A 25,719-nucleotide genomic window follows, 5' to 3' on the forward strand; every position below is an offset into this window, starting at 1 on the left:
TTTTGTCCAATCTCTTTATTTAAATTTTGGTTAAAAAACAAAACAAAAGAAACGCTTGGCATTATGGGTAGGTTTCCTCAACCGAGTCACAGTATCCACAGATCAGTGGTATTTTTTTATTTTTTTTAAACAGTGCAACATGTTCAGAAATTAGAGCAGATTACTTGCGTCACAGAGAATTCAGAGAAAAATAAAAATAAAAAAACAGTGGAGAATCAATTCTTATCGATTACAATTGTTCATATCTATATAAGGAAATATGAAGTCTTAAAAAACCCTTCGTAAAACAAAAAAAAAAAACAGTTTTTAAAAGTTCATAGCAATAGTTTTTCCTTCACGCATTTCGTTAGCATCAAATGTTTGAAACGTGTCTTTACGGAGCGACTCACAGTGGCGTTCTGCATTATCTTATCAAAACTAGATTTTGTTTAGATTCCTGCAGTACAATAAACTTTATTTAAAAGGGACAACAAACACAGATTATAAAATTCTTAATTATGCATAGTAAAACAACTTTGTTAATTACTTACTAAAGGGATATAAAAAAAACCCCAAAAAATTCTTTCATGATTCAGATAGAGCATAGATTTTTAAACAACTTTACAAGTTCCTTATATTATTAATTTTGCTTCATTTGTTTGATATCTTTTTTTGAAGGAGCAGCAATTCATTACTGGGAGCTAGCTGAACACATTGGTAAGCCAATGGCAAGAGGCATATGTGCAGCCACCAATCAGCAGCTGGCACGCAGAGCATACCTAGGTATGGTTTTCAACAAAAGATACCAAGAGAACTAAGCAAATTAGATACTAGAAGTAAATTGGAAAGTTGTATTCTCTGTCTAAATAAGGAAAGAAAGAAAAAGTGTGGGGTTCACTTACCTTTAAGTTTATTTATTTAGCCCAATTTTAAAAAAATCTGTGGATTTTTAAGTACTTAAAGAGCATGTGGCAAACTTTACAAGGCTAATCCTGCCACATATCTGCCCCTAATTTGTGGGATGTTATTTTATAATTTTTTTGCTGACGTCAAACAATGGAGATTTGGTATACAAAATGACAGGGTCAATTCCAGATTGGCTCCACTAATTAAGCAAAGTGGAGTTTGACCTTACAAAAACAATTGCAGCAAACAAGGTGTTAATCTGTTCTAATAATGATCAGACACATTCTGGTATGTTAATCTGTTGGAATACTAGTAAAAAAATACTGTAACTGCAAGTTTCTAACTGTCCCTTTAAGGTGACCGCAAAATTGTATGTAACTTTTTAACTGTAATTAGAATCCTGTTGCACACAACTATGAATTTATTGTGCAGACTTCATGGTGCAAATCATAGTCCCACCAACAGTAACATGAGTGTATATATTTGTTTACTCCATATATAAAAATGGCATATCACAACATTTGTAGGATTGGTCTTTTTATTTGATCTATAAAAGTTGTATTTACTGCAAAGCAACTGTTTACAATACTAAAAGACCAGTAAATACAGAAGATTTGCATAATATACAAATGCATGATAAAGACAATGCAATAGCCCTTAGTCTGAACTTCAGATGAGTAGCAGACTTTTTTTCCTGACACATTTCAAAGTTATGTATATTTCCCCTCCCACTGCATCATGTGACAGCCATCAGCCAATCACAAATGCATATATGTATAATCTGTGAAGTCTTGCACATGCTCAGTAGGAGTTGGTGACTCAAAACGTGTAAATAGAAAAAGACTGCACATTTTATTAAATGGAAGTAAATTTGTTTAGAAAGTTGTTTAAAATTGCTGCTCTATCTGAATCAAAAAAACGTTTTAATTTTGATCTTGAGTGTCCCTTTAACAAATTGCATAAACAATTACAAGTAACATTTTATATATGTGATATATAGAGATTATATATATATATATTTTATCCCATTTATTTGTAAACGGTGGTACCTGAAATGGATCAGTTTAGGTGTCCCATAATCTGTCTTTATAAGCATTTAACAAAAACAAAATCCACTTTTCTAAAACTGTCACAGTCGGTGTTATAGCTGCAGTTGGGACGGTTAGATAAGCCTTGGTTTAAAGCCACTGTTCACTTATAGTTTAACTTCCCACATGGTAGAACTTAAATGTCATCAGTTGTCACGGTCTACTTTTTCGCTTGTCCTCAAAAAGGCTTCTCAACATATACACTTGAACAGCCGACACAACAACCATCACCACCAAGTTGAACACGGACCAAAAGTTTACTCTGTCTAAGTTACTCTCTTGAACGTTCCGATCACGAGCTTCGAAAGCTTTCAGTAGAGTTTGAAGCTGAACGCTTTTGCTTAGCCGACCTTTGACGCTGTTGATAGTTTCCTGCAGGAGCAGAAGAGAAGAATTATTATAGAATATCAAAGTTATAAAATGAGGTCTTGCAGAAATAGCGTTAACATGATGCTTAAAGGGACATTGAACTAAACATTTAACCCTCTATAAATTAAAGGGACAGTCAACTCCAAAATTGTTATTTGTTAAAAAGATAGATAATCCCTTTATTACCCATTCCCCAGTTTTGCATAACCAACACAGTTATATTAATACACATTTTACCTCTGATTACCTTGTATCTAAGCCTCTGCAGACTGCCCTCTTATCACGTGGCTATTTATAATCTATTAACTTGCATTTTAGCCAATTAGTGCTGTGTCCTGCACAACTCCACGGGAGTGAGCACAATGGAATCTATGTGGCTCACATGAACTAGCAGTGTCCTGTTGTGAACAGCAAATTAAAAAGGGTGTGATAAGAGGCCGTCTGCAGTGGCTTAGAAACCGGCAGAAATTTAGAGGTTTAAATGTTAAAAAGTATATTATTATAACAATGTTGGTTGTGCAAAGCCGGGGAATGGATCATAAAGGCGTTATCTAACTTTTTAAATAATAACAATTTTGGTGTTGACTGTCCCTTTAAAACAGGTACAAATCCCCAATTCCAAAACCTGGAATTATTACAAAACGCAGAATTTTCTTTATTAATGTTGGTAAAATAAAATTAAAACTTACTACTTTTCCCACCAGCAAGTCACAATCTTCCCTCTCTGTGTCTTTGTTTTCTTTTTTGTGTTCTAACATGAAATAGTAGTCTATATTAAACAACCATTACCTTTCTGATTACAGTACTGTAATATCTTTACAACTAAAACTACCTTTAGGTTACATGTATGAGAGAGAGACAGAGACAGACACAGAGACAGAGACAGACACAGAGACAGAGAGAGAGAGATACCTAAATGGTACACCCTGTCCCATTTTACAGAAGCAAATATACAGCTATTCCAAAATCCAAACTTTTTTTACCAGTCCCAAGCAGTTTGGATAAATGGTTTTCTACCTAAACGTACAATAATATGTTCTAATATATCATTATCAATCATTTATAAAGTGCAACATATTACACAATGCAAAGAACAATAATCAAGTTAAATGAACCATAAAGGTATAGTCCATGTCTGTAAGTCACAGATGATTAATTAACTAAAATAAATAAAATTACTACATTGTACCATTTAGGTATTTCTCTCTCTCTCTCTCTCTCTGGCATAATTTTTTCCATTCCTCCAGTCAGCCTCATATCCGGAACAAATTCAGAATTACAAAAAGGATATAGAATTATTTTTTATATATTTCAGGAAATCTGCTGACCGCTTCTGTATATTATTGCAGTAGCAGATAAGGGGTGGGGCCAATAAAAATGTACTTGGGAGTTGCCTTATGGTCACCAATTCTTCAATAAAATGACCTGTTGGTGGCGCCTATTTTTACTGTCCATTATCACATAAGGTAATATAGTTCTGGACGATGCAACGCTTTTGTACAAATAGCACAAAAAATACGTGAAACACGTACCATGATATCCTCCAGTTTCATGTCCAGCAGATCGGTACCAACTATGTAATTTTTCCAGTCTTCTTTCTCATTTCCATCATCACCTACGTGATCCAGAATTAATTCAAAGAAAATCACCTTCTCTGATACACGGCTGAAGGTATTGTCAAAGCAGAACTGGTAATCTCCGTCTTCTGTTTCCACTCTGCAAGAAAACAAAGTTTTGTGAATTTTAAATGGTATATAAAGTTGGAGATTTCAAAATGTGCTTATATTTTCATTTTTCATATTGTATATTTTTATTAGTATATATTAAATAGCAAAAGAATGACATTACATATAGTGATATACTGTTAGACCATCATAGACACAGGTTAAATTTGTTTGCAAGCCAACTGCATTAATGATTTTCAATGCATATTTGTTTGTCCATAAACCATGCACAAAATAAGAGGCAAATAAATATTTTAAAAAATAAAATAAAAATAAAATTGGAATAATATATATTTGTGAGCTTCAGTTCAACAGCAAGGTGCTCTACCCCTTGTAGTATTTGGACACAGTAATTCTTTGTGTAGTTTTTCCCATTTTAAAAAGCATCACATATAAAGACAGACACTTGGTTTCTCATAGAAGCAGGTGAAATATGTTACAGATACAAAAGATCTTCAGTGATTTGTTTTTGCTTAAACCATGCACATAAATCTAATTAAAAAGGTATAGAAAGGTCAAAATTAAAATATACATTGGCGTATTTAAAGTTTAAATAGAAGCATTTTTGTAATATACTTCCATTGGGAAATTTTGTTCTAGCAAAAAGATATCAGTGGTTTTCAGATGCATACACACATATGCTGTAAGGGCCTGTGCACTAGTATTCAAAAACTACATTTTCTCAAAGGGTTATCTTTGTCTTGCATGATACAAATTAAAGTCTTCACTGATGCAATACACCCCCGGCCATCTCTTTGAACTTGAATACTGGTGCAAGGGCTCTCACAGCATATGTGCGGATGCCACTGAAAAATAGTAATGACATTTACTAGAAGCAGTTTTGCTAGTGGAAGTATATTGCAAATTTTTTTTATTTATTTTTTTATTGAAACGCAGCCATTTATATTACAATATTGAGCATTCTATCTCTTTAAATACTTAATCTTATACATTCCCTGTAGTAAAGTAAAAAGCTTTATTAAAGTTATAAGAAATCCTTTTCACTTTAAAAAGCTTTTTTTTATTTGCACTAGAAAGAGCCTTTAATACCGATTTGTAATGCTGTGTGCTCAGTCAGTGAGTCAACCTGTCAGGCAGGCGAGATCCCAAACTATAAATCTCAAATACAATCAGATTAAATTTACAAGATCAGCATGAATTCCAAAATCAATATAAGCTGCAGATAAACATAGCTTTAGTATCAAATTCACAAGTTATTTTAAAGGGACATTAAGCACTTGTTGCTTTTGTATAAAAAAATAAAATAAAAATTGTGTAACCTAGGTTTTCATAATTCTGCAAACTTCCTAAACCAGCTGTAGCATGTGCAGGTTATAGAATTTGTGCTTCAGCCTCTCTAGGGAGCTTGAGAAAAAGGACAATTTTTACACAAAAGCAAGAGGTCACCTGTGTATATTATAAAATTACATTTCAGATGATTTTTTATTTCTCAAGTCACAGAAAACCAAGTACTCTGAAGCAATGCAGTGCATAGTGAAAAATTGCATGCTCTGATCCATTAGCATGTAATTTTATCACTAGCTACCCTGCGATTCTATGTGTTAACCCCCCCCACAAACAAGTTAAACACATAGTTAAAGTACCAAACAGAGCCGCAGAGAACTGCTGGTCTTGTGGTCCTGTCCCTTTAGTTTTTTACTACACGAGGGTCCAAAACATTATAGCTCTGGTTTTAGAAAGATTAAAGAGGCTGGAAATTTGCTTTCATAGATTCATAGATATGTGGATGAATATGGCAGCTCTATTGTTTCGTGTCAATCAATAGCAACCCAAAGCTCATCCGACTTACGTGTGAACGCCATCTGACTGCCTTTCCTCAGCTACAAGGGTTTCCCCTTCTGGAGATACGAGGTAAAAATCAACGTCTAGACCTGCTCCATCCAGTACCTGCATAAAGAAGCAAAAAATATTGTCTAGAATCATAACAATGCACAGCAATACTTACTGCAAAACTATTCATAAAAGAGTTAGAGAAATCACAGTTTGCATGTTTTATAAATTGAAAAAGCTCAGTCAATGGAATGTTTACAACCAAAGGGTCTAAATATTTGAATGTATGTTTATGAGAGGGCTTTTCCCTTGGAGAAATATACTGTATGTGTATGTATGTATGTATGTATGTATGCATATATGTAGTAGCAGGTCCAGCACCAGTATGCACAAAAGCAATTCAAGCCTATATGTGAGTGCACGTCTGCCTGAGGTTCCTGCAACTCCTCAAATATGTACATTCAAAGGAACAAAGATGACGTCAGCACTCTTCAGTAAAACAAAATCTTTATTGTGACACTTGAAGAACAGCAACATTTCGAGTCCCACAGACCCTTAGTCATGCTATGAAACACTGCCTTATATAACACCTGTGTCACTTACTAATCATTAACCCTTTAGGCTCTTAAATTCTATCATATGACATTATAATACTGCTATCTGCTGGCAAGAAATAAACATAACATCTAAAGAAAATTATTATCTCTAACACAGATTATATGCTAGCAGAGAGTGATGCATAGCAAGAATAAAATCATACAATATAATTAAAATATTGCAACATTTAAAAGAAGTTACATAAAGAATTATTTATTAAAAAAAAATGGATATCATAATCTTTATTAAGACCTATCGGATGCAAAGTTTTAAAAGGTGTTGAATCCACCAAGCCTCTCTTTTTTTGAGCTATAGCTCCCTTTTACCACCTCTCCTTAGTTTTGGAATGTGGTCAATTATCTGAAATCTTGATTGACTGCCCGTGTGTCCCATTTCAATAAAATGTGATGAAACAGGACGGGATTTGTCCTCACACCTAATTGAGGATTTTTGAGCGCTGATTCTGTCCCTAATGGGGCGTATGGTCTCCCCCACCCACATAGCCCAGCCCACATGGACATTTAAGTAAATAGACCACATAGTCAGTGTCACAGGTATAAAAACCACTTATTTCATGCTTCAGGATATTCCTATCCTGAAGTTGTGCTACAAACTGACCTTTTATTATTGCATAACATTGAGCACAATGTAGACAGGGATAATAGCCCTTTTTTGGAGTGGTTAAATAGTTAATTCTTCTAGTATTATGTCCACATCAGCTTTCACTAATACATCTGATGTTTTTAGCTCTTTTGTAGGAATGCATGAGGGGGGGGAAATTTTGAATTCTGGTATATGTGGATTATATTTATTTAAAAGATACCAATGTTTTCTTATGATCTTCGAAATAGTGTCACTATGAGTGTTATATTCAGAGGTAAAAATTAGTTGTTTATTATCTTTCTTGCTCTTTGGACTGGCATTTGTCAATAGTTCCTTTTTACACTCTGAAATAATGGAGTATGGATATCCCCTCCCCCTGAACTTTTTGTCTTTAACATTTCTCACATTGCAAATAAATTGGCTCTTGGGGATGGAGGAAAATATTCTTTTAGAATGGTGACTGTTGTAATGAAGTAGTGAGTTACAGTTCGTTGGTTTAACATATAAGTCAGTTACAAGTGCAGAATCCTTTTTGCATACAATAGTATCTAAATAATTGACTGAGGTATATGAATGGCTAGTGTAAACCTCAGACTGTCAGTGCATGCAATAATTTCCTCTACAAAACACTCCAAAGATGTTATAAGGCCCCACCATACGCCAAACACGTTACCTATATAGCAAAGCCATATTTTACATTATGTCTGAAATGTAAGATTGTTGTACACAAATCTTTTTTCAAATTGACTGACAAAGATGTTGGCGTATGAAGGGGGCAATTGCGGTCCCTTTCTTTTGTAAGTAGAAAGTGTCTTGAAAGAGGAAATAAATGCGATACAACAGTATGGTCAGCATGTCCTCAATAAAATTGCAATGGAGAAAAAATAGTTTCTTGTTTTATTAATTCTAATGCTGATTGTATACCTGCCTCATGGGGGATGCAAGTATAGAAGCCAACAACGTAAAGAGTATATCACTATCCTTGCTAGATGTGTGTGTTAGTGTCTCCAAAAACTCCCCAGTGTCTCTTAAATATGATTTTTGGACAGATGCCAAGGGATTGGGGATTTTATCATATATTATTATTATTAATTTATAAAGCGCCAACAGATTCCACAGCGCTGTCCATGGGTAACAAAGATAAAAGGACAGTACAATATGAGACACCAGACAACATTTAACAAACAAATACAGGGGGAATTTAGGGCCCTGTTCCTGTGGAAACTTACAATCTAGATGGGTAGGAGGGTGAGAATCAGGAGTTGGGGACTGCAAAGGTGGGAATGATGTTAGTGTGGAGTTAGATGAGGGCAACTATTAGGCAAGTGAAATATATGTATGTGCCGGGTTTTCTGTGTGTTGTGTTGATAATGTTTGTAATGCTTCCCTGCGGACCTGTCACCCAGGCTGCTCTGGGGTTAACTGCCTGGGTTGCTGGGAACTTTGCAGCTGTCTGTCAGTGTTCAGGGCTATGGAATTTAGGGTTGCCACCTTTTGCCCAGAAGATTCCTGGACACTTTATAAATGGGGTGGAGGGGCGTGGCTTGGGGCATGCACCACAGTAGGAAGAGGTCCTCTGTGCTGTTAGTTATGGGAATGGTCACCGGCTGCACGCACCTCTGAACCTCTGCCGTTTGACTGTCTCGTCTCCTCTGCAGCTGTTGCTCCCGATTCTGAGCACTTCACAGTGCTAATGGCGCTAATCTAAGCATCACTCACAGCTGCGCAGCGCAGGCTCATCGCATAAATAGACTGACGTGCACAAGACCCTCCTCTTGCTCCCTCCCACATACTCCAGCAGGCAGGCTCCGTCTCTCCTCCCGCCGGGCTAAGAGCTCCCCAGGCCAGCTAATTTTCTTTCCATCTGAGCTCACTGCTGTGCCAGCCCCAGGGGAGCTCTTAGCCCAGGGCATTTGACGGCAGTTCCGGGACACGGGACATACAGTCCCAGACTGGGACTGTCCCGGTGAAACCGGGGCAGGTGGCAACCCTAGTGGAGTTTGCTGTGGCTTAGGATGTGTACCCAGTCCAGTGTGTGAGTGCGGTCCATTCCTGTGTTTTGTATTTACATAGGGGAGGTTACAAAAGCCTGTTTTACCCTGTGAGGTTCCCAGTTGGTTTGTCTTGAAGTATTCGTTGTGTGGTTGCTGGTTTAGGGTCCCAGGAAGGGGGAGACTTTGCCGTTGTCCTGGCTTGATCCTTTGGCGCCAAATGTAACCGACTTCCCCCAGTTTTGCTTTTAAACATTGCTGTGAATCTGCTGGCGAGTGCTGGGTTTTCTGTGTATATATATATATATATATATATATATATATATATATATATATATATATATATATATATATATATACACACATACATATATATATATATACATACATACGTGTGTGTGTGTGTATATATATACACGTATATGTGGCACGCTCTTTCAATCTTTCAAGCACACAGCTAGATTAAAAGCAAAAATGGAAGAGATTTGGCCATATAGAGACCATGTCAAGGTCTCTTCCTCCCTGAAATTTTTAAATCATTATATATTTTGACAGGTTATAGCCACATTCAGGTTAGGTAAAATCAAAATGGATTATTTTTTTTTAAAGAGATTCAATGATCTAAAAGGTAGCATGTGATGGTTACAAAACTGTAAAATATAACACACATATTTACATTTTACTTTGTTTAGCTTAGGCAATGGAATTTGATATTTGACCCACATTTTATGCCAAGAAAAATCAAGCTCCTTCGGTACATAAAAATTAATTTAGCACAAAGGGTAATGATTTACAAGAACAGCCAGTGAAATAAATCTGCATTTTCTATCTTCTTGTTCAGTGATCTAAGATCATCCGCACCCCTCTTTATCCTCTATTAAAAAGGAACACAGCATCTGATTGTTATTTGATTTTTTTTTTGCGTGTAAAAGCTTAAAGGGACAGTTACTCAAAAAATGTCTCCCTTTTAATTTGTTCCCAATGATCCACTTTACCTGCTGGAGTGTATTAAATTGTTTATAAGTATTTCCATTGCCCTTATATTGGCATTTGAAATAGTTTATGTAGCCTGTGGTATCCACACCTATCCTTAAAATTTTTGGCCTTGAGGCCAAGTTGTGTTAAAGAGACACTGAAACCAAATTTTTTCTTTTGTGATTCAGATAGAGCATGCCATTTTAAGCAACTTTCTAATATACTCCTATTATCAATTTTTCTTCTTTCTCTTGCTATCTTTATTTGAAAAAGAAGGCATCTAAGCTATTTTTTTGTTCAGAACCTTGGACAGCACTTGTTTATTGGTGGGTGAATTTATCCACCAATTAGCAAGAACAACCCAGGTTGTTCACCAAAAATGGCACGACATCTAAACTTACATTCTTGCATTTCAAATAAAGATACCAAGAGAATGGAAAAAAAAAAATAGGAGTAAATTAGAAAGTTGCTTAAAATTGCATGCTCTATCTGAATCACGAAAGAAAAAAATTGGGTTCAGTGTCCCTTTAACACAGCCAGTAGAAGAAATTACACTCCCAGTGGGTTATTGAAGAGATAAGGTAATACAATGTTAATTTTCCATTGTTCTCTCTAAGTATTGGTGATTGGTTTATGGACAGATATAAGATAAAGAAGCAGGTATATGTACACAACAGTGACGTGCAGTGACGTCAGAGGATGGTGAGGCAGGGGCCTTCATTCTTTAGATATCCTTTGTTGAAGAAATAGCAATGCACATGGGTGAGCCAATCACATGAGGTATCTATGTGCAGCCACCAATCAGCAGCTACTGAGCATATTTAGATATGATTTTCAACAAAGGACATCAAAAGAATAAAGAAAATTAGATATTAGATGTAAATTGGAAAGTTATTTAAATTTGCATATGGGTTTCATATGGGTTTCATGTCCCTTTAAATGGTACTACACAATGTGATAAAGTAATGAGATCTGATTATACCTACAGATATAAGATAAAGAAACATGTATATGTACACAATGTGATAAAGTAATGAGATCTGATTATACCTACAGATATAAGATAAAGAAGCAGGTATATGTACACTATGTGATACAGTAATGAGATCTGATTATACCTACAGATATAAGATAAAGAAGCAGGTATATGTACACAATGTGATAAAGTAATGAGATCTGATTATACCTACAGATATAAGATAAAGACACATGTATATGTACACAATGTGATATAGTAATGAGATCTAATTATACCTACAGATATAAGATAAAGACACATGTATATGTACACAACGTTATACAGTAATGAGATCTGATTATACCTACAGATATAAGATAAAGAAGCAGGTATATGTACACAATGTGATACAGTAATGAGATCTGATTATACCTACAGATATAAGATACAGACACATGTATATGTACACAATGTGATACAGTAATGAGATCTGATTATACCTACGGATATAAGATAAAGAAGCAGGTATATGTACACAGTGTGATAAAGTAATGAGATCTGATTATACCTACAGATATAAGATAAAGAAGCAGGTATATGTACACAATGTGATAAAGTAATGAGATCTGATTATACCTACAGATATAAAATAAAGACACATGTATATGTACACAATGTGATACAGTAATGAGATCTGATTATACCTACAGATATAAGATAAAGAAGCAGGTATATGTACACAATGTGATATAGTAATGAGATCAGATTATACCTACAGATATAAGATACAGACACATGTATATATACACAGTGTGATAAAGTAATAAGATCAATATACCTACAGATATAAGATAAAGACACATGTATATGTACACAGTGTGATAAAGTAATGAGATCTGATTATACCTACAGATATAAGATAAAGAAGCATGTATATGTACACAACGTGATAAAGTAATGAGATCTGATTATACCTACAAGCTCAACCCATTTTATTAGGTTGTTGCTTCAAAACACAAAATCAGCTATTTCATATACACAAATAAGCCATAAAAAAACAAATCTCATACATTTTATACTCTGCAGCTGGTAAAAAAAAAAACAATTGGAAACACATTAAGGGAAAAACAATTTTATAGTATACTGTCCCTTTAAAGGGACAAGAAACCCAAAATGTTTCCTTTGTCATTCAAATAAAAAAACATTCAGTTTTAAGCAACTTTTCAAATGATTTCTATTATTATTACCATTATGTATTTGTAGCGCCAACATATTACGTGGAGCTACAACACAGGTGCATCATGTCATGGTATTATAAGGAATTCTGTTTTTTTTTTTTTTTTTTTAAAAGGGGGCTGTCCCTGCGAGTTGTGAGATATCTTCCATAGAAAGTTATAGGGCTCGCTAAAAAGGAATCTTTACTGCAGAGTTTGACGTTAGCAGGGAGCACTTAAATTACAGTTTATCCTGCAGCCAAAACCAATCAGATTACTCTGCTTTCAGTGTATAGCATCTTACAAACATTTTGTATGCAGGAGTTTTTATTTACTCTAAGTGGTTTGAGTACTTTAACACAAGTTTGTGCGAAGAAAAAAAAAAAAAACAAAAAAAAAAAACCACAGGATCTGCAGAGGGAAAAAGTTTACAGAATGCGCCAGCCCTGGAGAATTTCAGCTACACCCCTGTTTAGGCCACTAGAAGTGGTGGGGAAACAAAGTTAAATGAAACCCAAAAATGTTCTTTCGTGATTCTGAAAAAGCATACAATCTTTAACAATTTTCCAATTTATTTCTATTATCTTGTTTGCTTAGTTTTCCTAGTATCCTTTGTTGAAAAGCATACCTAGGTAGGCTCAGGAGCTAGCTGCTCATATATGCCTTTTGTCATTGGCTTACCAATGTGCTCAGCTAGCACCCAGTAGTGCATTGCTGCTCCATCAATAAAGGATATAAAGAGAATGAAGCAAAATTGATCATAGAAGTAAATTGGAAAGCTGTTTAATATTACGTGCTCTCTCAATCACAAAATAAACATTTTGTTTCATGTCCCATTACTTTTACAGTAAGGAAAATAATATGCTTTGAACTTTGTATTAGAAATGTGAATTTTAGAGTTTTTTGCTTCTCCAGTGTAGTTATATCACAATTTCTATAGTGCACCTTAAAGGGACAGTCTACACCAGAAATGTTATCGTTAAAAAATATAGATAATCCCTTTAATACCCATTCTCCAGTTTTGCATAACTAACACGATTATAATAATACACTTTTTTACCTCTGTAATTACCTTGTATCTAAGCCTCTGCATACTGCCCCTTATTTCTGTTCTTTTTACAGACTTGCATTTTAGCCAATCGGTGCTGACTCCTAGGTATCTCCACGGCATGAGCACAATGTTATCTATATGGCACACATGAACTAACACCCTCTAGTTGTGAAAAAATGTAAAAATGTCTTCCGATAAGAGGCGGCCTTCAATGGCTAAGAAATGTGCATATGAGCCTCCTAGCTTTAGCTTTTAACTAAGAATAGCAAAGGAACAAAGCAAAATTGATGATAAAAGTAGATTGCAACATTGTTTAAAAATTACATGCCCTATCTAAATCATGAAAGTTTATTTTTGACTAGACTGTCCCTTTAACCCCTTAACAACCAAGGATGTACAGGGGTCGTCCTACAAAAACTGTCCCTTAATGACCAAGGACGTACTTTGTACGTCCTCAGGGGCTTCAAGCGGTGGAAGCGATTGTCAGTAGTGCAATGCTGTCCCTTCAGTAATGGATAACAAGAGAATGAAGCAAATTTGATAAGAGAAGTAAATTGGAAAGTTGTTTAAAATTGTATGTTCTATCTGAATCATAAAAGAAAATGTTGGGGTTTACTATCCCTTTAAAGGGACAGTCAAGTCCAAAATAAAAAAACTTTCATGATTCAGATAGGGCATCTTATTTTAAACTTTCCAATTTACTTTTATCACCAATTTTGCTTTGTTCTCTTGGTATTCTTAGGTGAAAGCTAAACCTAGGTAGGCTCATATGATAATTTCTTAGACATTGAAGGCCGTCTCTAATCTGAATGCATTTTGGCCACTAGAGAGCCTTATTTTATGTGTGTCAGATAGATAACATTGAGCTTACGCACATGAAGTTACCTAGGAGTTAGCTAAAATGCAAGTCTGTCAAAAGAAATGAAATAAGGGGGCAGTTTGCATAGGCTTAGGTACGAGGTAATCACAGAGGTAAAAATTATATTATTATAACTGTGTTGGTTATGCAAAACTGGGGAATGGGTAATAAAGGGATTATCTATGTTTTTAAATAACAACAACAATTCTGGTGTTGACTGTCCCTTTAACTACTGTTTCAGGTAGTTTTCAGTGAGACTGAATGGCTGGGGCTATCGCCGATTGTCAAATGGAGCCAAAATGTGCTCAAAGAAAAAACTGCCTTTATAAAATTAGAAAATGGGCTTCATAGTATCCGAGAGATTTCTCATAGACTTTCACATGCCCATAGATCTTTACAGAATCCGGCCCTAACTAAGGACTTGTCAATCGCTAGAAGTCACACAAATTCGCCTTTACAGGGTTATATATAGACTGGGTGTATTTCTGTAATCTCATTAGGTGCCTTGAAGGTAAATGGTGGGGAGTTTAGAGCTGTTCTGTAGTAATAATGATCAAAAAGTAAATGGAAAAACGTAGACAAAAAAAAAAAACCTGTTTGGTTTGTAATATGCATTTTTTTAGTATTCTGCAAACAGAAAAGATATAAAGTAACATTATACTCAAAAATGTTCTGTCATACATATGAAAAAGCAATACATAAATGTGCTGAAATTATGTTTTGCACCAAAAGAGGTTTAACCCTTTCATGACAGGGTCAATTTGTCTACATCAGAACAACATTTCAGTTATGGGATCGGGTCAGAGGGGCGTCCCTATGACGCTAGGCATGCCCTCTAGACCGCGATCGCATCCAGGAAGCGCCGTTATGACTCAATAGAATGCCATAACGGCATTAAAAGGTTAAGTTAAAAGAAAGTATATGTTTGTGCATGACTCATTTATAGGGACAGATTGGTTATTGGCTGATAAGGACAACTCTTAAAACTATGCTAATGAATAGTGAAATGCCTCAAAAAAAAAAAATTTCAGCAAAGGAATAAAACAAATACAACACAAAAATTACTTTAAATAAACATTAAATTCATTTTTTCTTTGTATTACATTTTCTTGTCGATTTAAAGTGACATATAACCCCAATTTTATTCTTCCATGATTCAGCTAGAACATACAATTTTCAACTTTCCCATTAATATCTAATCTCACATTTGCTTCATTCTCTTTATATCCTTTGTTGAAGGAGCAGCAATGCACTACTGGCAGCTAAACAGATCAGGCGAGCCAATGACAAGAGGCATATATGTGCAGCCACCAATCACAAGCTAGTTATCAGTATGCTTTTTCAACAAAGGATTCTAAGAAAACAAAGCAAATTAGATAATAGAAAAAAAGGGTTTAAAATTGCTGCTCTATCTGAATCGATACCTTTTAAATTTTCTTCTCTCTTAAATGTTCCTATACAGAGAAGAAAGAAAACAAAAAGATTTGTTTGTTTTTATGCTTGTGAGGTAAGTCAACATTGTCCTCCAATAAAGCAGTACCTGCCAATCAGCACTTAGTCCTTAAGAACAAGTTTTACACAAATAACTTCCAAATAAAAATAAATAGCTTTAAAGTAATTAACATGTATAAAGGTTTATTTTTGTATATGTAATGGCTGTTTCTGCTCATTGAAACTACAACCCAAACAAATGGGCTGAGCATGCTGAGAGAAAAGACTTCCTAAAATAACCCCTCACTGTATACACAAAGATCAATACTTGGGTACTAAAATGTAAAATTTAAATTGTTCTCTCTGTCAACCCCCATTGGGAGTGTGATTTATTCTGCTGTTCTTGTTCACATGGCCAATACAATTTAAATGACAAAACAAAGGTAAAAGGAGCAGTGTGTGTGTGTGTGGACTGTCCCTTTAAGACTAGAATGTCCCTTTAACATTTCAGTCTCTATTATCTCTCACCTCTGTCCTCACACGTGTAATTTTCTTTATCTAACTTTACTTTCTGGCCTTTAATGTCCCCTTTATTAAACTGACAAATGTCTGTCCAATATCTTTACTCAAAAGGTCAATCTGACCTTTATTTATTTACGTATTTATTAACTCTGATGTTGGCACAGAAGTGTTCAGTAAGTGTTGATTCTGGATCATCCTAAGCTTCTAATTGGTGTATATGTAAGAATGCACACTGCATATGCACCAATCAGATATTTAGATATTTTTATTAAAATTTAAGAAACTAGAAACACACACTTCAATGTAATCCTAACTTTACTATCAGCAATAACAGAGATTCACAACACTCAGTGATGCTACATTATGCATGAACCAAAATTACTGACTCCTATAACTTCCGGGGTGCTCTGGGTAGGAAAAGTAAACAAATGAAATAAACAGGTCCTGCACTCTCCGCTGTGAAAACACAAACTTCTTTAATTGAACTGTGACGTTTCGGGGTAGTTCGCCCCTTCCTCAGACAGATGAGGAAGGGGCTAATTACCCTGAAACGTCACAGTTCAATTAAAGAAGTTTGTGTTTTCACAGCAGAGAGTGCGGGACATGTTTATTATATATATATATATATATGTTTTTTTGTTGGGGGGGGGGGTTCATGTCCCTTTAAGATAAAATTAGGTAAAGTAATGGTAAATCCTAGCGCTTGTGAAACGCTAAGCTTTACCAGTGGAAAAAATAAAGGGGACTTTCTTTCATGAAGTACAAAATACTTCTTGCTGAAATTTTTTTTTTTATCCTGATGCGCACTGTGTGTGCCTCAGGCAGCCCATGGCAGAACGCTATTTTGCTATGAAGTGACGTTTCCACCTCTTAGTCAATAGGGTGAAAGTTATACGGCTTGGCGCCAGCTGGCCCACACGGCTATTGGCTAAGAGGTGGAAATGTCACCTCCCAGCAAAATAGCGTTCCGTCATGGGCTGCCTGAGGAGCTCAGTGTGGTGAATGCTTTAGACAAATAAAGGAACTTTAAGCATGAAGTATTTTATACTACATGACTAAAAAAAAACAAAAAACTTTATTTGTTCCAATGGTAAATCCTAGCGTTTCAGAAACACTAGGAATTACTATCACTTTAATATTAAATCTTTTCAATGTTTGTTTATTAAATTATCAGTTTATGTTAAATTATGCAATTAATATGTGTGCGTCACGTGATCGGCTTTCCGCCGACGTTTACCACCAGCCCCCTTCCTGCTGTCGGGTCAGTGGCACTGTGGGAGTAAAAACGGAGACGGGAGACTGTTCAGTGGACTGGAATGAAGCAGGGGCGTAATAAAGGGACAGTATACACCAATTTCCATATAACTGCATGTAATAGACACTACTATAAAGAATAAGATGCACAGATACTGATATAAAAATCCAGTATAAAACTGTTTAAAAACCTACTTAGAAGCTCTCAGTTTAGCTCTGTTGAAAAGGTAGCTGGAAAGCCCACTGCATGTGGGAAATAAGACACTCCCCCCACTTCTTTTGCATATGAAAAGACCCTTTACACAAGCAGGAGCAAGCTGGAGAAGGTAGCTGTCGGTATTCTCCTAAAACTTTGGGGCTTGGTTAGGAGTCTGAAAATCAGAGCAATGTTATTTATTAATAAGCAAAACTATACATTAAAAAAAAAACACAAAAAAACCCAACTTTATGGGCTATATAAATAGATCTACAAAACATTTATGCAAAGAAAAAAATGAGTGTATAATGTCCCATTAAGGCAGTGGAGTCACTTAGTGAGTGACCGTGACCTGTCTGAGGCTGAGCACTGATTGCACAAATCAATATAGCAGGACTCAGGAGTCTCTTTAAACTGTTGTTGAGGCATGGGTACCGTTAATTATGTATTTTGGCTTGGGAAACACTGCTGTAGCGCACACACGTTAACGCTAATATCTGCAGGGCAGTTCCATCCACACACTAATAAGAAATTTACAATCAAACATAGATTGACGTGCACCTCCGAGTTCGTAGTTTACGCCATCATTTGTCCGTGTTCCCTATATTATATAGGCAAAACGGTAACCACTTTCAGAGAAAGACTGGCGAACAATAAATCTGCCATACGACAGGCCATCAATAAAGGCAGCTCCAAACAACCAGTCAAAAGACATTTACTCCAAGCAGGACATTCTGTATAAATGTTAAGAGTGATACTCATTGATCATGTTCCTCGGTTGAGACGGGGGGAAAGAGTATTGGCCCTTTTACGGCTAAAAGCCAAATAGATTTTTGATTTGGACACAGTTGCTCCAAAGGGCCTCAACTCGATGATTGATTTCGGGTGTTGGTACAAGTGAACTACCTACGGGAACCTCCTCCATATAAGTTTCTACCTAGTCTCTGGGCATTGAAGTTAGAATACGCTTTGCTCTTTTTGTGTACATTATATCTACTACGGTGTGTACACTGGCCATTTAAACTTTTGTATAGATTGGCATTCTGGGTAGTATATTTTTGTTTTAGCCCTATAGTAGAAATTACCGCTTATCTTAGCATTCTATCCAATTAATTGCTTCCCAGTTATGGGGATTTTCACTTGCGTTGTTTTTTCTTATAATTAATGTACATATAATATTCTGTATATCATTTACGATATACACCTGTAAATATGTTCCATCTACGTTTTGGATGCAAGTTGGAATATCACTAGTCCTCTCGATCGCTCTCCGATCTCGCCAACACATAGCTTGTCCTGTTTACGAACAGTTGTTTACCGTTACCATGACGACCATCCGGCAGCCTGGGATTCCCATGGCTGCGGCTGATGACATCATTGTTATGCACAGTTGCGCAATCAGCTCCTGTAGCGTGTTCAGCCGGCTGTCGTATGGCGGTTAAGTGATTGTCGGGTATCATGCATACATATTTGTAATATTGGTGATTTAGTAGGGTATATAAGGGGGTTTGGTTGGGGACACTATATGTCTTTGATCGGCTTCATTTGATAAAGGTTCAGATTGGAACCAAAACGTTATGGTTAAGGCCCTTTTGTTTTAATCAAGTACCTTATGGATTAAAGGCTGATTGATATAGCATCCTGTGTTGCCTGCTTCATTCCAGTATTGCGTATTGCTACACACCCTTGGCCAGGTTTGTTATACTGTGGACTGTCTGCATTTACCTAAATCAGCCGTGCACCAGGCAGTTGTGTGGATGGTGTGTGCCACTTTTGCTATAACACACACACTTTATTATTATTATTATTAATATATATATATATATATATATATATATATATATATATATATATATATATATATATATATATATACACACACATACACACACATACATACACATACATATATATACATATACATACACACACACAAATACATACATACATACATACTGGGTGTATGCGCATGTGTTGCAAGTCCTAATGAATATTTCCTTAAAACAGTATTGTTATACCCTGACCAAAAATATTATGGTTAAATTCAGCCTAAAACCTGGGGGGGGGGCGCAGCAGAATTTTGAGTGCCTAGGGCAGCAGTAATCCAGTAATCCTAAATATGCCCTCCGTGAGGGACAGGATGCACAACCAATCAGATGTATGGATTCACCGGAAGTGATGTAATCTTGGAGTTTTCTATTTCTTGGAGTTTTCGATAGAACACCATATAGCAATAAAGACACATACACATTCCTGTGCCTACCTAGGTTTACTAGCCAACAAAGCATATTTAATATTAAAAGTACATTTTAAACTATGTTTTACTTCTGTTTTCTAATTTGCTTTGTTCTCTTGGTATACTTTGTTGAAAAGCAAACCTATGTAGGCTCAGGAGCAGCAATCCACTACAGGGAGCTTGCTACTGGCTGGTAGCTGCATATATATGCCTCTTGTGATTGGCTCCTCTGATGTGCTCAGCTAGCTCTAAACAATGCATTGCTGCTCCTTTTATTAAAGGGACAGTCAAGTATAAATTAAACTTTCATTATTCAGATAGGACTTTTAATTTTAATTGACTTTCCGATTTACTTTTATCATCAAATTTGCTTTTCTCTCTTGGTATTCTTAGTTTAAACTAAACATAGGTAGGCTCATATGCTAATTTCTAAGCCTTTGAGGGCTGCCTCTTATCACAGGCTTTATAAATCTCTTTTCAACACAAAGAGACAGAAAGTACACGTGGGCTATATAGATAACACTGTGTTCAGGCACAGGGGGTTATTTAAGATTTAGCACAAAACAATGCTACATTTAAGACAATAGATAATAAACAGTCACAGTCATGTGATCAGGGGGCTGGAAGAAGGTTCCTAGATACAAGGTAATCACAAAGGTAAAAAGTACATTAATATAACTGTGTTGGTTATGCAAAACCGGGATTATCTATCTTTTAAAACAATAACAATTCTATGGTTGACTGTCCCTTTAAGTATACCAAGAACATTAAACACATTTGAAAGTTGAGTAAAATGTTCTATTTGAAAGAAAAATGCTGGCGTTCAGATTCAACCTTCCTTATACTGTTGTAGCATTAGAATCTATAGAAATTGGTACCTTTTCCAATAATACTGTACATCATCAAAGTTGAAAAAGTGACAAGATTGATACAAATACAAATGAATACACAGAAATGAGAGCTCTGCTTGTCAATACTTAGCATATTTCTTAGTCTATTCCAACAGCTGTGCTAATATAGCACAAACATACTATGTAAAGGAAAAAGGTAAGAAGCTATGGTTACGCAATACTGTAAACATACAGGAACAAAATTAAAATGGAAGAAACTAAATTTAATGATTTTTAATAGTCAGATCAGTAGTTACACATGAAAATATTATAAAATAATAAGTATTTTCTTTCACTATAGTTAAAGGGACACTTAACTCAAATGTTTTCTTTCATGATTTAGTTAGAGCACGCAATTTTAAGCAACTTTATAATTTACTCCTACTATCAATTTTTCTTCATTCTCTTGGTATCTTTATTTGAAAAGCAAAAATGTAAGTTTAGATGCCGGCCCATTTTTGGTGAACAACCTGGGTTGTTGTTGCGGATTGGTGGATTAATTTAACCGAGCAATAAAAAGGTGCTGTCCAGTTTACTCAACAAAAAAATAGCTTAGATGTCTTCGTTTTCAAATAAAGATAGCAAGAGAACAAAGAAAAATAGATAATAGGAGTAAATTAGAAAGTTGCTTAAAATTGCATGCTCTATCTGAATCACGAAAGAAAAAATTGGGTTCAGTGTCCCTTTAAAGTCTTACTTAAGATTAAGCTGCAAATAGCCTCCTGCACCTTTTCTATATCGTGCAGCAGGAACAGTAAAACATTTATTTTAAAATGACTATTGTTTCTGGCCACTTTTAAATGGCTGCCAAGCTCAGCCCACCGATGACATCATGATCTGGGCTGCATATGGCATCCAATCACAAAAGGCTCACTAGTTGGATTCAACAGACTGTCAATGTTATCCCCATCAAATAGAACTCCTACAATAAATTGCTGAAATAGTTGTTAATCACTAACAAAAAAATGTTTTGAAAAAATGTTTTGAATCTAATATATAGTTCCTAACATAAATAAATGTCTGTTATTTTCAATAGCTCTAATTAAACCACTCAACTTACCTACACCCCCCTCTAATTAACATTATAATACCCTCATCCTCTTCACCAATATACCCCTCTGGTTCACTCCAAATAATAATAACTATAACACTGAATACCTTAAAAAACTCTATCTATTGATTTTATTATATTTATTGTATATATATCATTCTAGGTCTAGCAGCATAGACACAGATTCACATAGGTCATTTCTCTTCTTTTCTTCTTTTTTTGTTTTTCTGTTTCTTGTCTTTTAAAGAATAAGACTTTGTTAAAATACCGTATGCATTATCTGTTATTTTAGACTGTGAGCATACTATAGTAGGTGCCTTTTTTAGTATAACTGATATAACAAGGAAATTAAATAGTCAGAAAAATAGGCTAAAATAGAGTAAATAATAGTCGATACGAATAAAGAATCTGTTAAAGCAAGATCAAAATATCTATAATAATATACCGCCTAACTAATGTAACTACAAAAAAACTAATTTTAAGATGCTAAGCGCTCCGATTATAATTGCCATCAAATCTACCAATCAAATTGAAGTACCGGTATTAAAAGGCACCGACATAGTAATGCGAGTAGAGCTTGACAAAGGCTTGTAAGCCGAAACGCGTTTCTCCTTTTTTTCCCTGTGAGGATCCGTAGTTACCTGAAACTACACGCTGCCTAAACCCAGACGCTGTCAATAACGCCATCCGGCAAAATTGCATACAAACAGGATTTACTGCTGTGCAAGGACACCCGGGCGGTAGAAAAAGAAACTGGCAGAAGTGTCTGCAAACACCCAACAACTACAACCGGGCTGTAAGAAGAATACAGCAACCGAGACCGGCACCCAGAGAGCTGCTAGACACCCTCCGGTGTAAGTAAAAAGCGTAAATACCTAACCTGAACAATTGATTTGCTTTTGACAAGTCCATTTCTTGTCTCACGTATCCCCATGCATTAGGATTGATGAGCATTGCAGGGGAAATACAACTTTAAATTGACTCTCTTAAACTGACTGTTTGAACTTTGAAGCATATATCGCTCTTTATATCAAGTTTACTACACTGTGTTATTTTGTACACTTGCTCCTATTGCAAGTTGATTGCATATCTAATGGCCATTTAACTGTATGGTCTCCTGTATTTTATCTTTGTTCTTTATGCATCCTTGTTTTTTATGCATCTTTGTTAGAAGCTGTGTTTTTATTTTTTTGTAACACATACTATTATTTTAACTTATATATCTGTATAGAGTCTATTTTATTTATTTTTATATATGAATTTTGATCATTAAAATTAATATTTTAGCCATCTTATCTTTATATATATATATATATATATATATAAATTGGACCACCACTCACATAGCCATTAGTGATTATTTTAGCTTTTCTTTAAGCGCCACAGATTTTTTTAGTATTGTTTGAGTGTCTTTTAGGACTCCCTACAACCTAAATAATTCCCCCAATAGTCTCTCCAAGGTGTTTTTTTAGGAGATATTCACCTTTGTCTGTAGGCTTATAATCATTTTGTATTGCTAGCGCATTCTCCTGCACACACAATGTTATTCAGCAGAGTGCTTAGATGCAGCCTAGGACGTGATTTCATCAGTGGGCTGTGCTTGGCAGCCATTTCAAACTGGCCAAAAACAATATTAATTTTAAAGTGAAGGTCAATTTGGATGAATTAGTGCCCGGTTTTAAATAAACCTATTAAAAAACAAGGGCACTTTAATTCATCAAAATTGACATTTTACTCCTTTTCTTCAAAAACTTACCTTTTAATCCTGAAAGTCGCTCCAGCGATTCCTCCGGCCGTCGGAAGCCTCTTCTTACGTCATAAATGACTAATCCGGCTTCCTCCAATTATGGCTTTCCCCCCGGGGGGGATCATGGCCTGATGCAACGCCGTGATTGGAGGAAGCCGGATTCGTCATTTTGGACCCGCAAAGAGGGCTTGCGACGGGCGGAGGAAACGCTGCAGCGGCTGTCAGGATTAAAAGGTAAGTTTTTGAAGAAAAAGAGTGAAATGTCAATTTTGATGAATTAAAGTGCCCTTGTTTTTAGTAGGTTTATTAAAAACCAGGCACTAATTCTTCCAAATTGACCTTCACTTTAAAGTAACTTTTTTACTGTTCCTGTTGCATGATGTAGAAAATGTGCAGGAGGCTATTTGCAGCTTAATCTGAGGGAAGACTTTAAGATGACTAAGGTGTAGACTGTCCCTTTAACACTCACTACTAACCACATGATCAAGTCTTATTCTGATTATCAATCGGCTCAACCCAACACACCAAAATCAACAGTGAATAACATGATCAGTTTTATTTCTGGCGATTGCCGCTTCAGTCTGAGAAATAAATTTAGAAATGGGCGCATTTTGAAGAACAAAGAAGCGATCGATGGTCTACAAGTGGCCTACTCTAGGTTTAAATATGTGAGTCACAGACGGGGTTAATTACTCACTGCTCTTTGTGTGGCTGAAATGAAGGGTTATTTAGCTACCTCTATATATGGCTGGGGAAGTGTTTATCAAACCCCCAAGATATATGTGGCTGAAAGAGGGTTAATGGATTATGTTCTATTGCTCACAGATGGTGATAACTACCTATTTATATGACAAAAGAGGATGATCAATGCTCTGTTTGTCTGGCAGTCAGGACCTCCCCAGTTGTGACAAATATATGTAAAGCACATATGATACACAATAAGTATGACAAACATACCTGTGCCTAGGGCAGTGTGAGAGGTATGGAATATTGCTTAAGGTCTAGGTGAAACTTGACATTCACTTTCAACATTTTCCTGACTTTTGGATTTTTGTACTATTATCTACTAACACACACCTTGACAGGAACACAAATATAATGTGTGGCTGGCTCCTCAATACTGTGTATTTATTGTAAGACTGACATAAATGTGAGATGATCTGCTGTAGTATACAGAGGTGGTGGTGCAGGAATGTCACAGGAAGTAAAGAATATTCATCACTGTGCACATCACAAAGGTTTGAGATAGGTCTAATGAATGTAACCCTTACTATGAGTGTCCATTCATGGTCAGTAGAGAGCTATGTTACAATGTATGGAACCCTATACAATGTATTACAATATCACAACAAGTTCCTGTTGCTGGTGATTTCACACAACACTGATATTTAACACAACCAGCAAACTAACATTGTGCATTCCCAGCCATTACAATAACTTTATTGACAAATAACAAAACAATAGTGACAATTACCTGATACTCTATCTCAAGAGATGCATCTTTCTTCATGGGCTGGAAGAAACATTCTTTTTGTCCTGCTCGGAGGGTAAAAGTAAAGTCACTATCTACAGACTGAGAGAAACATAAACAGTCCCATACAGTGGTAAAGCTAAAGATCAGAAGGAGCAGTGGAGCTTTCCCCATTCCAGCCAGGAACTACCCAGTTTATGTCTAGAGATCCTGCGTGAGACTGTGAGAGGTAGAGCAGGCAGGGAGTACACTGACTGGAGGAGCATGTGCTGTTACTTCTCTTCCAGTAGTAGGGTGTGTCTAGAAGAGCCAATCGGAGATCTCACCCAATCACACCAGGACAAACAGCAAAGGGCTGACAGTTGCATGAACTTACTGTATGACTTAATCCCACCCACAGATATGACCTATAAATACCACGTGATGCGTCAATGTACAGTACACACGTTTTCCTTATTCTTAAAGTGCTAGGTAAGGATCATGGGAATTGTAGTCATATTGCGGCAACTTTTAGAAGCATGAAGCTAAAAAGAACTAATTTCCCCAGAAACCAACGCGAAAAACGTAACAGGGTGGTGGGAAATGTAGTTTTGTTTACATAGTCCTTTATGAGCTTTCATCACCAGTTAACTACATACATAACCCAAAACTCCTAACACTCTAGCGAAGCATAATCATAGTAATTACCTCTTACACGTTATTGTATACCTGTCTGAAATCCGTTCCTGATGTGGATATATTAATTTAAATACCGACTAATACATTTTCAACATCACTTAAAATGTTCATTTACAAACATGATAATGTTATCAGCTG

At 35.8% G+C, this 25,719-nt stretch overlaps 1 protein-coding gene across 1 annotated transcript; it reads right to left on the bottom strand.

The window, feature by feature from the left end:
* Positions 1 to 25,212, bottom strand: TMED5 (transmembrane p24 trafficking protein 5). Its single transcript, XM_053693958.1, has 4 exons — positions 24,907 to 25,212; positions 5,877 to 5,974; positions 3,875 to 4,058; positions 1 to 2,345 (listed from the first exon to the last, which is right to left on the bottom strand). Exons 1-4 carry the CDS (start codon positions 25,075 to 25,077, stop codon positions 2,127 to 2,129), a joined length of 672 nt encoding a protein of 223 aa, XP_053549933.1. The 5' UTR covers positions 25,078 to 25,212; the 3' UTR covers positions 1 to 2,126.
* Between the last annotated feature and the right edge of the window lie 507 nt (positions 25,213 to 25,719).

This window comes from Bombina bombina, chromosome 10, assembly GCF_027579735.1.
Source record: "Bombina bombina isolate aBomBom1 chromosome 10, aBomBom1.pri, whole genome shotgun sequence".
Taxonomy (NCBI): domain Eukaryota; kingdom Metazoa; phylum Chordata; class Amphibia; order Anura; family Bombinatoridae; genus Bombina; species Bombina bombina.

Bases quoted from the DNA above. Each gene is read 5' to 3' on its own strand.
- TMED5 (XM_053693958.1), bottom strand. From the start codon at position 25,077: ATGGGGAAAGCTCCACTGCTCCTTCTGATCTTTAGCTTTACCACTGTA. The intron at 4,059-5,876 runs GTAAGTCGGATG...GTTTTCTTGCAG, and splicing joins CAGTCAGATGGCGTTCACAC to AGTGGAAACAGAAGACGGAG. The intron at 2,346-3,874 runs GTACGTGTTTCA...CTGCTCCTGCAG, and splicing joins TGAAACTGGAGGATATCATG to GAAACTATCAACAGCGTCAA.